The sequence below is a fragment of the Dreissena polymorpha genome, chromosome 6, assembly GCF_020536995.1.
Source record: "Dreissena polymorpha isolate Duluth1 chromosome 6, UMN_Dpol_1.0, whole genome shotgun sequence".
Lineage (NCBI taxonomy): Eukaryota > Metazoa > Mollusca > Bivalvia > Myida > Dreissenidae > Dreissena > Dreissena polymorpha.
In genome coordinates, this window is record NC_068360.1 from 97973075 (window position 1) to 97990398 (window position 17324).

Here is a 17324-nt window from a genome sequence, read left to right on the forward strand (position 1 = left end):
ATGCCAGCAACCGATAGATGATCAAACATCAAAGATTGTTGAAATTTTCAAAAAAATGAAAGACAGAGACATTGCTTTACAAGAGCTTATACAAACAACTTGTAATTGATTGTGTGTGTTCTTTATAATATTTTGTTATTTATTTCAACTTTATTACTTAAGGGTCATTAAGGCATGCCTGCAAATGATTATTTTAATGGGTATGTTCAATTAAGTATGAACTGTATGATGTATTCAATAAGACCCAAACTTCACAACGCGATTTTCCCAATTTAAGGATTTCACGACTCGATTTTTCCCAATTTTGAGGTTTTCACGACTCAATTTTTCCCAATTGGACCGGTACGGGTACTTTTCCCAATTGGACAAGGAAAATCGCTGTGTCTGTACCATCTGCTAACAAATCGGAAATTAATAAATAAAATACCGGGGAAAATCGGTACTGAAAATTTCCCGAATGCCGACTATTAAATTCGTTCTCACTGCGCACGTGAACGAATTTTCGTGAATATATTATTTGTCAGTTATTTCCATACTGTCTTCAGATTTTTTTTCATCGCAAATCAGGCGATTGATAGACAATTTTTCTATCGCCAGAGCCTAGATTTCATTGCATTGGCGATCAGGCGATGGGTTAATTTTGCAGACTGCTTATTTTCAAATGCGTATAAACAAACGTTGTTATCCGAAATCATTTCCAGATTATATTAGTCGGGGAAAGTTACGAAAATTCTAGCAACACATAAACATTTCTCGTGTATTTCGTGTACATATGAAGATCATGCGAAAATTAGAAATCATGTACGACATCAGGTCATTCTTCCTCGGGGAAAAGCGTGGACTGAAATATTTGATTGCTGAATAAACACATCGTAACGCAGAGGTCGCTAATGTATACAGCTTCACATGGGGTCTGCGTGTATTCGGCTGCATGAGCGCTGATTGGCTGATGCGCTTACCAAGAAGACTTTGATTAACAGCTAGAGAAATTAATATTGGCCACTCGCTGTGAAATTCATTGAAAACAGTAGCTCTAAGGCAGAGTTAACGGTCTGAATAACCTGATTTACTGTTGACATTTGTACGTGTTGTATATTAGAAAATAGTGTACATGCGGATTATCGGACGTCCAAGGGACTTCCACCATTTGCATAATGGACGTACGACTGCCGTTTTCGGGCGTAATTTACGCCCGGACGTCCACTAACGGAAGCGCTGGCTCATACTATGTCTTTGATTAGACTTGTTACTTTTAACGTTTCACAAACAATTCACGCATGTATTGTTGTGTTGATTTTAATAGCCGCAACATCAAGCAGATTATATTTTAATTAATACTTATAAAAGATTCTCGCGCAATTAATTATCGCTAATTGTTTGTAATTGGTCTCATTTGGTAAAAATCTACATTCCAAAATCATAACATATTATATTAAGTATGATATTTTTGATACGCCTTCCATTATTTTTCTTGTTCTAACTGATATCAGAGATAAAAAATTGTGGTTTGGATTTATATATTTTTTTTAGATGGAATTTTGTCACGTTAAAAAACGAGCTTTTTATCATGAGAGAGTGATATTGATCTTGACGCTCTTTTATGTGATTATTCGGAAGATGAAGAGAATGTGATCTATGTGATATATCTATATTTTCATCTTTGAATCATGTAACAGCTATAAAGCTTAAGTACTAAAAAATGTATTTTATAGGTCTTTGAAGTAACGCAAAACATATGGATAACGACACCAAATGTTTAGTCAATTAATCCACACAAAAAAAACTCCGAAAAAAAAACAACACCTAAATAATATTTCAAAAATATATTATTAAGCGCCAAACGAATTTTTTACATTTATTTGCAACTTTCAAAACGCGGCATAAGCATCAAATTAAAGATTATCTGAAGACTGAAAAGCCGACAATTTGACACAACAAAGAGCTCTATGCCTAAGCCGTAATATTTTTTTGCAGAAAAGCTTCAATAAATTACTATAGTAATACATCTAAATATAAAAATATAATTATCAATGGCATGAGTACGCTAGTGTGATAAATAAATGAGTGTTCGAAAGTGTAAGGAGTGCTTTGAAAATAAACATACTACAAAGCCATATTAAAAGCAAAGGACATGACAGTATTTGCATGTAATTTTAATTTGATGGGTTTTGTACAAAGAATGACGCTATTGAGGAATATTAACATACAACTTAAAAACACAACTTCATATGATGCAAATTGAACTGTGTACTCATGTATATTGAAAACTCGTTACTAGTGAGTATGAGTGACACATATCGAACATTTTAACACACATATATTTATATACATATATATATTTTAAAATATTTTTTACCTCTGTTTGGTGTCAAGTAGTATGCATAAATATAAATGGTATTGGATACATTATATGGAAATAATTCAATGTTTTTTTATTTGGAAATAATTCAATGTTTTTTATTTAATAAGTTATGCAAGATTTCGAAAATTTGATAATATTACTATTATTAATTCATTTTTGAATTGAAAATATAATGATAAAACATCAATCACATAATCAGTCAACAAAGTAACAATACCTAAAAACACCATATCCCTTTTCACACCACTAAAAGTAACAATAAACAGATAATCTGTCTGGCATTCAGAGCTGATGAGGGTACTGATTATCTAGGAGTAGATAAGGCTATTACTGATAGGGGTTGACTAGAGAAAAGGCTGTAATATGGAATGAGTTAAATATAATAAATATTTGTCTTTTAGAAGTCACTTATCCATATGTGTATATTTATTTTATTTATTTTATTGTTTAACATAGTAATCAAGAATAACGTTGTACACTATTTATTGTGTATGCTACTTTTTGACGACATTGACTATGTTATACGATTATAACAATGCTCATACCACAACACTCACACAATATCAACACACAACAAATTAACACTCATGAAGAAATTCATATAATTTACACGATTTAAACACACTATATTTCAAACGCCAAATAAAGTCCGGTATCCTTACAAATATAATGAATAAAACAAAGCAACTACTATAGACCACTTTGACACATGAACGGGTAATATATTTCTCAATAATTCTGGATCTTATATATATTTGGCCGCCACGTAAGTTTACAAAACCTTCATTACTCATTGGTTACACTTTTAGATGCAAACAGAGAGTTCAGAGAAAAATAAAATTTTCATAAAATGATTATTCCTATGTGCTTAGTGGCGATAAGTATGCCGACTTTGATTACAAAATTAGCGGCTTTTAATTAAAAAACTGAGGTATCTATTGTACAGTATTACTCACCGAAAAATATTGTGACTAACTAACACTTCATACTGTAGGTGATAATTCGCGATATTTTTGCCGACTTTGATTATAAAATTAACGGTTTTTAAGTAGACTATTAAACAAGTTATGACTATTTAATAGATATGATAATTAAAATCAGCATAACTATTCAATGATAGTACAAAATATCGTATGGCTTTTCTGGTCCTTCTCAAAATAAAATGCACTTTTTAACAAAATACGCTTTAAAAAGTGTATTTTTTATTCATTTTTACCAAAAAGTGTATTTTTTCTGCACTTTTTTCATAATTAAGTGAACTAAAGTGCATTTTTTCTGTATTTTCATTATCTTTAAGTGTATTTTACTGTACTTTTAGTGTATCTTCTGTAGACAAAGTGCATCTTTTTATGCAATAAGTGCATATTTTTTAATGAAGTGCATTTTTTGTGCATATTAGTGTATCTTCTGATTTGCAAAAAAAATATTCTTTCTGTACAAGTGTAGTTTTAGTGCATCTTCATAAAAAAGAGCAACACTATAGCAACTAACTGAAGTTAAAGGACAGAGATATAGTGTTTAAAGGAGGATTGTACTGAATTCTTTTTTATCTTCACATAATGTTTATGGTCTTATTGTTGCAATTTGTCTGCTCATAAAATATGTGAATCAGTAGAGCAGCTTTAAAAGGGAAAAGTACAACTAAATCAGGCTGTGGTTAACTAATTAAAAATAATGAAAGTGTCAAAAATATTATGTGGGCGTGCCAGAATCAATTATATCTCCACAACATAAAAAATAAGTATTTGAACTTTCTTACACTGATATTTAACCCCAATTCAATTAATGTCTACCACATTGACTATTAACATACATTTTAAAAGACAATTTAAATAATTTTTATATTATTATTTGCTAACACCATTCAGTATGTTATATTGAAATATTAACAATTAAATATAATGTGCTAAGTGTGCTGTGTATTATTCAATATTATTATTATTCAATAAATATCAGATAAGATCAGGATCAGATGAGAGATCCATTAGCATCATAAACACTAATCCCTATCAGTGCTCCATCTAGCCCAAACAAAGGGGTGTTTATAGACTTTTGATTGGTTATGGCACCATCTATTTTAAAACAAACCACTTTTGATTGGTTGGAGCTCAGCAAGTTATTTGGAGCACAGAAAGTTGTTTTTTGTAAACAATGTGTTTATCAACAATAAGTTTGTTGCAAAGAAAATTCAAAGTGGGTGGTTAAAGTGATATGGTTTCATAGTACAACAACTTCCATTTTTTTGGAATACTGAAGAACAGCTGTAACAGGTTTCAGGCTGTCAAGCGGTCATACTTTTTCCTACTATTTCCTACTTTTTCATCAGGATCCTACTTTTTCCTATTTTTTTACCAAATCTTCCTAATATTCCTACTTTTTCATTTTCAATGGAGAATTATTTTTTTTTAAAGAGCTTATTTAGTAAACTTGCAGGATGAATGAATCTATGGCATGACTGTATCCCTGTTAAGGTGCATTCATCTAGATGAGACCTGACAACCCATGCTGACTGTCTGCTAGCACCTCTTCAGGAGCATAAATATTTATTTCTTATGTAACTTTTAAAATTATTGACAAGTTTTTTTTTTAAGTAACAATAGTGCCTTGTTTACTTCCTTAGCATTTGTACACTGCAGACTTCACTACCTTACACAGTTCCCAGTGATGCAAGAGCTGAGGGAACCCATTGTTTATTCCAGTTTTATTTTGTTTCCATTGACAACAATTTGACCAAACCTTATGCATGTTTACATGATATTGCTGTTTGGAATGTAGAGATATAGAGATACATGTATTGTATGAGTGGTTATGTAATATGGAATTTATTACACAAGTTATTGGAAAAAAGATAAAACTGATGCTTTGCCGAGTTTTCATCATTTACAAATATAATGTAATAAATTCTGTATTACATGACAACGGATATGATGTTCTATTGATATCATAGGTACATCATGTTTAGTAATTAAAGATAAATGCACAGAGCCTAAATGCCCTGATACATTTTTATGCTCCCGGTAGGGTGGCATATTGCAGTTGTACTGTCAGTCCATTTGTCTGTCTGTCTGTGTGTGTGTGTCCGTCCGAAAACTTTAATATGGGCCATAACTTTTGCAATATTGAAGATAGCAACTTGATATTTGGCATGCATGTGTATCTCATGAAGCTGCACATTTTGTGTGGTGAAAGGTGAAGGTCATCCTTCAAGGTCAAAAGTTAAAAAATACAATCCAAGGGAAGTAATAAGCTTTAAAAGGGAGATAATTTCTAAACCTGCCAAATGATACATTGAAATTTTATTTCAAAGCTGCGCAATAGTGGGCATTGTGTTTCGGACAAACACAATTCTTGTCTAATGATGCCATAGCTAGTGAGGTAACTTCAAGGTGTTAAAGCGGGTATATACGATCTTGTCAAATATTTAGTAATAAATATAAAATGTGTAAAAAACTTATTATACATATATTTCAATATAAACTAAAATAAAAGTTAAGAAGAACATGTGTCGAAAAATGCTAAATAAGCCAGATAGTTAATTCTGAAATCGAAAAAGGCTGTAGAGCCGAATTCGCCAGCATATATATCATGCATGTACAATGTGAATCTAAATTTAGTTTAACGGTTCATTTGAAATTTCTGCAACGATATCGATTCATACGACACGTGAACACTTACAAAAAAGACGAATGCGTCGGTTATTGTAGGAAAATAATTACGAATTATCTTCGTCACAATCGGCTCGGGGCGCTAATTTGTATTTGCTGTATTTTATGAAATTCGTCTTAAATGTATCATTTTTCTTGCATAGTGTGTGTTATTATAACATATTTGTATCAATATTTTACAATTCAGCACATATAAAAATCGTATATACCCGCTTTAAAGCGAAGTATTAAAATTATTAAACGGCATTATTACACTCCCGCAAAGTCATCAATAATGTAAAAGCCATTATTTGAAACTGGAATAAACAATGTAGTGCAACTGTTTCATTGCCCAATCAATGCTGTCATAAAAGATGTCAGGTGATAAGGTCCTATCTCCAGTTGCATAATCTGCTCTGCAATGACCAGTCATTTTGAATGTAACTTAAGTCATTATAACTGCACCCTATTGTCAATTTAAAGGTTTCACAATGTAGCTGTAGCAGAGCATTTACACTGCTTTACATACTAGTATTAATCTTGTACAACAAGTTGGTGTATCACTAAATAAATTTGGTCTTCTGCTTAAGGATATAACATGCACAATATAATTACCATTTTTATATCGATACACAGAAGACCTCTAACCACTTATTTGATGATACACCAAAATGAACAGCATCTAATTACATGTATACTTCTTTATCAGGGTAGCTTTGCTTGAAACTTAATTATCATAGATACACTATAAGTGCTAAAATTCCTAGTGGGAAAACAAAGTTTAACCCTTCATGGATGGAGAAGTTGGACAACAGTGGAAAAACACTGGGATCATGGTGCAAGAGAGATACCGGCAATGAGTTTGCAAGATATTGTACTGTCTGAATGAAGTCCATCTTGTAGTAATTCTGGTGCTAATCAACTTATAAGTCATGCAGATGGATAAAAACGCATGGAAAACATGAAATACATGCATGATAATTCACAAAAGCGTTTGTTTGGAAGTGCCCAAAAGCCAAGCAGCTCTCAGGGTTGTGGGGATAAATCTATCTGTATGCAAGTACATCCATCACACAAGGAACAGGTACAAAAGGCTGAAATCTTCTGGGCCCTTAAGGTAGCTTCAAGTGGGTATCCATACAGAACAGATGGCACTCCTACTCTGTTTCAAGCTATGTTTCCTGGACCTGTGTCTAAAAAATAAGAATTATGTATTCCTACTTTTGAGGGAAAAGTTCCTACTTTTTCCTACTTTTTTCCTACTTTTCTTGCAAAAGTAGTTCCTATTTTTTCCTACTTTTTGAAAAAAGGTCACTTGACAGCCTGAGGTTTGTATTTTCATTTCTGCATCTCTTTTTAATTTAATTAATTATGATCATTATCATATTTATGTATTGTCAGTGGGAAATGTAAATGGATAAGTAAATGTAATGCAATTTTTAGGAAAAAAACACCATTTTAATTAATTTATGGCTGTATTTTATGGTTATTGTCATCTTAAAATTTATTAATACCTATTTCTTGTCATTAATTCTTTCTCCCATATTTAATAAGAACTTTTATATTTTATATTTGAAGGTTAAACCCCAAGGTGAAATTTACATTGATCGGAAGATCCATTGGACAGAATGTGCATCATCGCCTTCCAAAAAAGGGAGAAAAAGGGGGACTACCTGATGTATGGACATTTATACCAGGTTTTACCTTGCACGAGCAGGCCAACTTGAGGGGAACAGGAGTCGGAAACCGCGCCCTGTAGCTTGTCCTTGACCAAGAAAAGATGGATTTGTTGAGAGGTAAAACTATATAATAAAGGTTATTGCATTTTAAAGACGTCACACTTCCGACCAGTTCACACACCCAAAGGAGACCACATATATTAGTACATTTATAAACAGTATTTTCTACCAAACGTTATTTCTTTAAATTATTTATGAAAAGGGGTGAGTCACATATGATCACGAGATTAAAATTGCAAAAATAAACAAACAAAAACAACAAGCCAACAAACTTGTTTTGATTTAATTTTATGATATTTATAGCAACTGTTGAACAAGATTACCATAACAGCAATATTTTTCACTTACATTATAAAATATCTTTCAGGACCTTATCTCAAATGAGATCATGCACGAGATGCGCCTCACAGACCATGACAGTAGTATTCAGACCTGATCAGCTGGTGAACTGCTCTATAAAGGGTGGTTTATGAATGCATTCTTTGTAAGGAACAGTGTATAACAACAAATATAGTGACATGGGCTAAACTGTTAAATATTGTCAGCATGTAAGCAGTGATTTTCCTTGGAAATTCAAAACAACCTGTATATACTGGCTCTCAGAAGGGCATATTTTAGCGCAATAATGAACAAAAAAGGAAGATCTTAAAAATAAGGTATAGATTTATATAAATTTCATGAATACGGTTCATTTATCATATATTAGGATACAGAATATGATTGAATTGAATGTGCTGCTTTTGTCCATATTAAAAAGGGATTTGGAATAAATGTAATATATAAAAATCTAGTAAACGATAGGGAAAACATTTCAGCTTAAGGAGGGGAAAACTTTAATATTTTTGAAGCGGAAACCGCCTGTATTTGGCTGTTAATCAGTAACCGGTAACCAGAGGGGAGAAAAATCACTGGTATGAGCTTGATATTTAAAGTTGTTAATTCCAGATAGGCAATAGCCCGTTTGAATCCTGTCTTATGTAGATATGTAACCTTTGTTTTTGTTTTTTAAGGTTTAACATTCTAATAAAGTGTGTACTTATCTATTGAATTGTACTTTTTGTTTTTTATGTATGTGTTTACACAAACCTTTCATTTAAAGAATGAATGCTGGCTTCAAAATGCTGGGATTTTTTTTAAAATTTGGTAAATTTTTAAGCATACTAATTTGAAGTGATGAAAAGTACACTTGAGCGAATAATGCGCTTAAAAAATTCACTTCCAACACTTCATAAAGTGTATCATTTGTATGACTGAAAATGCACTCAAGTGTATTAATGCGCTTAAAAATTCACTTTTAATACTGTAAGGTGTATTATTTGTATGACTGGGAATGCACTCAAGTGTATTAATGCGCTTAAAAAAATTCACTTTCAATTTTGTAAGGTGTATTATTTGTATCAGTGGAAATGCACTCAAGTGTATTAATGCGCTTACAAAAATTCACTTTGAAAACTCAATGAAGTATTTTATTTGTATGTCTGGAAATGCACTCAAGTATATTAATGCGCTTAAAAAATTCACTTTGAATACTCCATGAAGTGTATTATTTGTATGAGTGTATTAATGCGCATTAAAAAATTTACTTTGACCATGAAGTGTATTATTTGTATGTCTTAAAATACACTCAAGTGTATAAATGCGCTTAAAAATAAACTTAAGCACACTTATAATCATAATAAACGCACTTTAGTGTATTATTTCGTGGAAAAAATTCACTTATATGTATAAACACACTAGGAAATTATTTTTTTTTTAACAGAATAAAATGCACTTGTTAAGCAAAAAATACGGTGCCAATAACATGCGCATTTAATGCGCATTAAATGTGCATTAAATGCGCATTAAGTGCACTTTTTCGAGAAGGGGGCCATGAAGCCTTTTTGGTTCACTTATGCGGCCTTTTTGGTGCGGCCTTTTTGATAAACGGTCTTTCTGGTACTATACCATATTAACACTTAATTGTTTATTACAGTTCTTACAAAAGCACATACTGAGAGAGGTTCAGAACGACGGATGTACGAGTCAAATCCACAATTTGGTATGACATGTCAATGTTATGATGTTAATTGTTGTTTGATATGTTTTGTACAATTTATAATTGTCTATGTTGTTTATTGTATTTATGGAATTATGGATTTAATAATATCATTCTAAGTGTTATATTGTTAATTATATCGTTTGTCACATTTCAAGACGTACATACCCTATATAGAAGGCTGATACTAGTGGCCAATATATATTATATGTACAGTGTTCATTCTAGAAATCGAAAAGTAGGGGGGAATTTCCCCCCTCACTTTGAAAAATAGGGGGGATTTTTCACAAATGGGGGGGAATTGATCAAGTACCATTTATATGTTTTCATTTTCGTTTTTATGTTTATTTGTTTTAACTTCTACATTACTTAAAACAGTCAAGTCAGTGAAATACCATTGTAACTGCTGTTAAATATAACTGCACTTTCCATAGTACAATGTATATTGCTGACTTAAATAAAAACAAAGGATTATGAAAATAATTGCTCACATGATATTTCTGTATCATTTAAAACAAAAAAAAAAAAAATACTGATTGTCTATCATGATATGATATGAATGATGATATGATATTAAAACCTAAGTCATGTAAGTGTCTTAATTAATGTATAGAATTAAGTTTTTACATTCCAGTATCAAAGGACAATTTTCTTCCTTAATCATTAACGAGTCGCATCCCTTTATTTTTTTAACGAAATTTCATATTTTTTAATTAACCCAAGTATCATTTTAAACGAAAGTTCTTTAAAGTTTATTAACCCGTGAATCGAAGAGTTAATTCCCTTTGATTTCCGGTGTTTTTCTCAATAAATACGCGAAGCAGAATTTAACAGTTTAAAAAACCCGTAACGGATATCGAGTGCGCGAATTTTCTCGCCCACATGCTGCAGATGTGCGCGATCTTTGAAAAAATAGCGCGAATCGCGCAATCGCGCGGTCTAGAATGAACACTGTATGTAAGTCTTGTAATGTGACCACCGATATTTCATGAGATCTCCAACTTCCGGGTACAAACAAAATATCAGAATAGCCATATCAATGAATAATTTAATGGTCCAACTACGTTGAATCTCATGTTAAATTAAGTTGAAAGAGTGAAGCTTCGGTTAAAAGCAACAGGGTTTTGAAATTCTTTATAGTCGAACTGCGTGTAATCCGTGCCAGCGTCCAGGCTTCGATGAAAAATACATCATATAATGTTACGGATAGTTATATACATCCGAATTACTATGATAAAGGAAAATGTTAATCGTACTCGTAAATGCAATGATTCATATTTATCTGTATTGAATGTAATCCCCTGTATATTGTAGTGTTCATTTCGTCTCTTACGATGTTCATTCATTTTGTGGATGTTAATTGTTTCGTTGCGAAGTCTTCATTTTGTAATGGCGTCTCATTAAGATTTTTTTTATTTTTCAATAGATTCACCTTGATCCAGAGGACAACAGCGTGATACAATCATCGACATGTCAGGGTCCAATGAGGGATTTCAAATGTCATCATGTGGCTGCTGCTTTATTGTTTGGGTAATGCATAAAAAACATATATTTGTATTGTTCATGTTTGAAACAGGTTGTAAATATACTAAGAGAAAATAAATATCTGTTTACTATTCATGCTAACAATTACATTTGTAAGTTCTTCGTAATAAACACAAATATCCTTACAAGGAATCTAGAGGCAAATGCTTATTTGTTACTATAAGTGTTAAGTATGTCTTGTATGTATTAAAGCTTTGAAAAGTTTTAATTAAATTAATTCATGATACAGATACAAGAGAGCTAGCAAAACTGACTGATTAAGTGTTCCTGGATCAAGTTTCCGAAATCTGCACAACCCAAGAAAACTGACGATGGCGGAAATGTACCAAAACAGCCTGGATACAGGTAAAAGAGCAAAAGAATTTCAAAATGATTAGAAAAATGTCATCTCACAGCTTTTATTTTGAAATAATAAAATTGCCCCCCTACTAAGAAGAGGGGGTATATTTTTTTGCACATGCCAGTCCGTCAGTGGGTCCACCAAATGGTTTCACGTTGATAACTCACAAACCCTTAGGCCTAGGATCATGAAACTTCATAGGTACATTGATCATGACTGGCAGATGACCCCTATTTATTTTCAGGTCACTAGGTCAAAGGTCAAGGTCACAGTGACTCGATACAGTAAAATGGTTTCCGGATGATAACTCAAGAACACTTAGGCCTAGGATCTTGAAACTTCATAGGTACATTGATCATGACCGGCAGATGACCCCTATTGATGTTCAGGTCAAAGGTCAAGGTCACAGTGACTCGAACAGTAAAATGGTTTCCGTATGATTACACTAGAACTCTTACGCCAAGGATCATGAAACTTCAAAGGTACATTCAGCATGACTGGCAGAGGACCCCTATTGATTTCAAGGTCACTAGGTCAAAGGTCAAGGTTACAGTGACTCGAAACAATATAATGGTTTGCGGACGATTACTCATGAACGCTTACGCCTAGGATCATGAAACTTCATAGGTACATTGATAATGACTGGCAGATGATCCCTATTAATTTTCAGGTCACTAGGTCAAAGGTCAAGGTCGAAACAGTTAAATGGTTTTCAGATGATAACTCAAGAATGCTTACGCCTAGAATCATGAAACTTCATAGGTACATTAATCATGGCTGGCAGATGACCCCTATAGATTTTCAAGACTCTAGGTCAAAGGTCAAGGTCACAGTGACCTTAAGCCACTACAACTGACAGCCCATTTGGAGGACATGCGTGTTTTACAAACAGCCCTTGTTCTTAATTGGACCATACTAGATGTATTCATTAACTCGGGATAATAATTGTATTCATAATTATGTCTAAATGCAATGTACCTTTTTTACTCGTTACTCAGGGCTCTAAACAGATCTGTCTCAGATGATGACAGAACTGTTATTTATAAACAACTTGGGCAGTTGAGTCGCTTTACAGGTTTGCATAAGTGGTCCCTGTAAGAATGTTTTGTTCCTGTTACAGTGTTATCATGATTGGTTCAATGGTTCATGTTATTTTGATTGTTTCCTGTTAGCATTATTGGTTCCTATTAGCATTATTGGTTCCTGTTAGCATTATTGGTTCCTGTTGCATCTTCGGCTACTGTTACCATTTGTGGTTCCTGTTAGTATGAGTGTTTCAGCTATGTATTTAAAGCGTTTGAATATATATATGTATATGTAAAACAATGATTTTGATAAAAAGTTATGCTGTACAAATAGTGAGATATTACCTATTAAGCTATCTAATTGGCAATTATGTAGTTGTGATAGTATAACTTATAAATAATAATACCAAAAAATCCTTGGTATATCAAAAATAATCAATACCACAATCATGGTCTTGTTTGTATTTAAAAAATCATGAGCAGTTTTAATGGTCTTTTGCTTATATTTGACTTGTTCTTTTTAGCTCACCTGTCACGAAGTGACATGGTGAGCTTATGTGACCGTGTGATGTCCGGCGTCCGTTGTGTGTGCGTATGTGCGTCTGTCAACAATTTGTTTGTGTAGACACAGTTTTCATCCAATCTTTATAAAATTTGGTCCGAATGTTTATCTTTATGAAACCATGAAGGAATGGTTTTAATTGTCGGAACAAAGTCAATTCTCTGCTCGCTAATGCATTTATTTTCTCTTTGTAGGTAGGTTATTCCATTTATTGCTAGAAGAAGGTGGTAACTATTGAGTTGATAGTTGCATTTAATATTCACAGCTGTATTCTTGTTGCGTCGACATTCAAAACAATGTTTACCAGTAATTATGGACCAAATAGGCAGAGTGACATTCACACATGTTAATCCCTTTTGTCAAAACACTGCAGACAGCAGTCTACACAATAGGTCAGTAGACAAGCTTTGCGTATTTTCATAACGTCAAACACTTAAAATCCAGTTCCGCCCAGATGTCTTCTTTAATCAGTTTACAGTACAATTACTGTTAAAATAATTACTCTACTAAAATACCATAACGATAAAGATTCGGCGTGTTCGATTTGAAATTATTTTGGAGGAAATATCAACTTATTCGCAATATAATTTTGTTAAAAAATACCTTAGAAACTTTTAACTGAAATCAACAAAATTCAATGTTCTCTGCGCTACAAAGTTGGTATAAAAAAATCAATACACGCACGCTTTGCAGGAGTATACCTTGACCTTGTACATTGCAGCATAATTTTCGCGCGCTTTTGTCGGGAAATATACATGATGACTGTATATTGGAAGCATTTGTAAAAGTCATGTTAACATTAAAAATCGTAGTGTGGTTCGGATTACTAATTATTATTGTCATTTGGAAATTTTACGGAACATTTATTCTTGTGTTTTATGTGTAATGATTTAAATATTAATTTGTCAAATGTCTTATATTCATTCATATTGTAGACGTACCTGTGAATTAAAAAACATAATTTTTATACGTATTAATTTTCTATACAATTTTCTTTTTTTATACATGTACTACAGTATTTAAACAATTTATTATAACAATGTTTTTATTTTTATGGCATGCCCAGTAGCACACTGCTAACGCGGCGTTGCGTGGCGGTCACTGATAAGAATGGAAATTGTCTGAATTTACCGACTAGGCTAAAGTAATACACGCAGCGGGAATTAGCGAACGCGGCGTAACACCGAGCGTTTTATCGAGTTCACCTCGCTCTCTCAACGCCGCGTGAACACTCTCTAGCAGAAAAAACCTGTGGAGGGAGCGCGTTTTTTGGGGAAAACGCGTGGAGTGTACTGTATTTGGGTCACCTGGGGTCAAAAACTAGGTCACTAGGTCAAATAATAGAAAAACCTTGTGTAGACAATAGAGGTCACAGTTTTCATCTAATCTTTATGAAATTTGGTCAGAATGTTTATCTTGATGAAATCTGGGTTGGGATTGTATTTGGTTAGTCAGGTGAGCCAGGGCTCAACATTAGCAGTTGTCCTATTGCCCCTGGCAAGTAAAAGTTGGGTTCTGGCAAGTTATTAGCTCATCTATTTTTTGAAAAAAAATTATGAGCTATTGTCATCACCTTGGCGTCGGCGTTGGCGTCCGGTTAAGTTTTGCGTTTAGGTCCACTTTTCTCAGAAAGTATCAATGCTATTGCATTCAAACTTGGTACACTTACTAACTATCATGAGGGGACTGGGCAGGCAAAGTTAGATAACTCTGGCGTGCATTTTGACAGAATTATGTGCCCTTTTTATACTTAGAAAATTGAAAATTTTGGTTAAGTTTTGCGTTTAGGTCCACTTTTCTCAGTAAGTATCAATGCTATTGCATTCAAACTTGGTACACTTACTTACAATCATGAGGGGACTGGGCGGGCAAAGTTAGGTAACTCTAGCGTGCATTTTGACAGAATTATGTGCCCTTTTTATACTTAGAAAATTGAAAATTTTGGTTAAGTTTTCTGTTTAGGTCCATTTTATTCCTTAAGCATCAAAGCTATTGCTTTCATACTTGCAACACTTACTAACTATCATAAGGGGACTGTGCAGGCAAAGTAATGTAACTCTGACTGGCATTTTGACAGAATTATGTGCCCTTTTTATACTTGAAAATTGAAAATTTGATTAAGTTTTGTGTTTAGGTCCACTTTATTCCTACAGTATCAAAGCTATTGCTTTCATACTTGCAACACTTATGAACTATCATAAGGGGACCGTGCAGGCAAAGTTATGTAACTCTGACTGGCATTTGGACGGAATTATGGGCCCTTTATACTAAGAAAATTGAAAATTTGGTTAAGATTTATGTTTTGGTCCACTCTACCCCTTAAGTATCATAGATATTGCTTTCATACTTGGAACACTCACAAACTAAGGGTACAGTAAAAGGACAAGTTGCATAACTCTGGTTGTCATTGTTACGGAATTATGGCCCTTTTTTGACTTAGTAACTTTTAATATATGGTTAAATTTTGTGTTTCGATCCACTTTACTTCTTAAGTATCAAGGCTATTGCTTTCAAACTTCAAATACTTTCATGCTATCATGAGGTTACTGTACCTGGCAAGTTGAATTTTACCTTGACCTTTGAATGACCTTGACTCTCAAGGTCAAATTATTAAATTTTGCTAAAATTGCCATAACTTCTTTATTTATGATTAGATTTGATTGATACTTTGACGAAACTACTCTTACCTGACATACCACAATAGACACCACCCAAACCATCCCCCATGCCCTCCCCCCCTCCGCCCTCCCCCCCCCCTAATTTTTTTTTTTTTTAAGATCATCTCACAAATGACCACCACACCCTCACACTATACCCCCACCCCACCCCCCCACCCCACCCCCCCCCCCAATTTTTTTTTTTGATTTTTTTTTTTTTTATTCTCATCTCACAAATTACCACCACCCCCATCACAAAATAACCCCCCCACTCATTTTTTTTTAAACGGTTATGTTTGAAATACCGTCCAACCATCGCACCCAAAAAATACCCCCCCCCCATCGCCCCCCGCACCCCCTCCACCCGCCCCCTATTTTTTTTTTCGCTTTTTTGGATGATAATGTAATAAATGTCCACAACCCCACACTATAAACCCCTCTTCACTCCACCCCTCCCTCGTTTGTGATTAAAAATGAGAGTCCCTTCACCTTTGAAAAGAAAATAGATGAGCGGTCTGCACCCGCAAGGCGGTGCTCTTGTTTTATAATCTAGTTGTCCGCCCAGGCAAGTGCAAAAAAGAACAAAGAGCATTAAATTTAGACTTTAATTGCTGTAATCATTTGTTAAATTTTCAAAAATAAAAAAGGTTTTGTGGTGTATCATTTTGATCTTTATAAAAAAATATGAGGTTTACAGTTAATGTGATATTTCATGTTTGGGCAAGTGACTTTACGTTCAGGGCAAGTAGATTTTCTAAGTACTTTCCCGGCAGGGCAAGTTGGTTTTGAGGTTAATGTTGAGCCCTGTGAGCGATTCAGGGCCATCATGGCCCTCTTGTTTATGTTTGCAGCTCTGCATTGGATTTTGGCAGAGGAGCCAAAGACACGGGATGTACCAGTGTCTCTCCTTGATGACTTGGTGATCCATCCTGATTATCTGGGAGCTGAGGACCCACGCACATGGCTGAGACGACAGCTGCTGGTGTCGCGCGAAAAGGTCAACAAAACAGCTGCAGCAACTATTGGCCAGAGGATAAATGCCTTATGGGCAGCTGATCGCAAGTTGAGATTCACCACCTCTAACTTCGGACATATCTTGTCAACGTTTGACAGAAAAAAGTAAGTGCTAGTACATATTGCTATAATTGTGTCGCCTGACTATGGTCAGGAAACATATAGGTGTTACTTGCTTCGGCGGTTTCGGCGGCGGCGTCACATTTTTGGAAAAAGGCTCATAACTACTGTGTCCCTTCAGATATTGCTTTCATATTTGGTATGCATGTGTATCTGGACAACACCTTTCCATGCGCATACAATTTTTTACCCCTGTGACCTTGAACTTTAGGTCAGCGTTCAGGTTTCAAAACCTGCGACCGCGATTCGAAAAAGGCTCATAACTACTGTGTCCCTGCAGA

General features: G+C 34.0%; 1 protein-coding gene across 1 annotated transcript; it reads left to right on the top strand.

Annotated features, from left to right (window-relative positions):
• The first annotated feature begins 12363 nt into the window (after positions 1-12363).
• Positions 12364-17032, top strand: LOC127835927 (uncharacterized). The gene is made up of 2 exons (XM_052362348.1): positions 12364-12740; positions 16761-17032. The coding sequence occupies exons 1-2, from the start codon at positions 12638-12640 to the stop codon at positions 17030-17032; spliced, it is 375 nt and encodes a 124-aa protein (XP_052218308.1). The 5' UTR covers positions 12364-12637.
• Positions 17033-17324: the final 292 nt, after the last annotated feature.

Excerpts from the sequence above, each read along its gene's own strand:
- LOC127835927 (XM_052362348.1), top strand. The coding sequence starts at position 12,638 with ATGTACCTTTTTTACTCGTTACTCAGGGCTCTAAACAGATCTGTCTCA. Across the intron at positions 12,741-16,760 it reads GCAGTTGAGTCGCTTTACAG|CTCTGCATTGGATTTTGGCA; the intron begins GTTTGCATAAGT and ends TTATGTTTGCAG.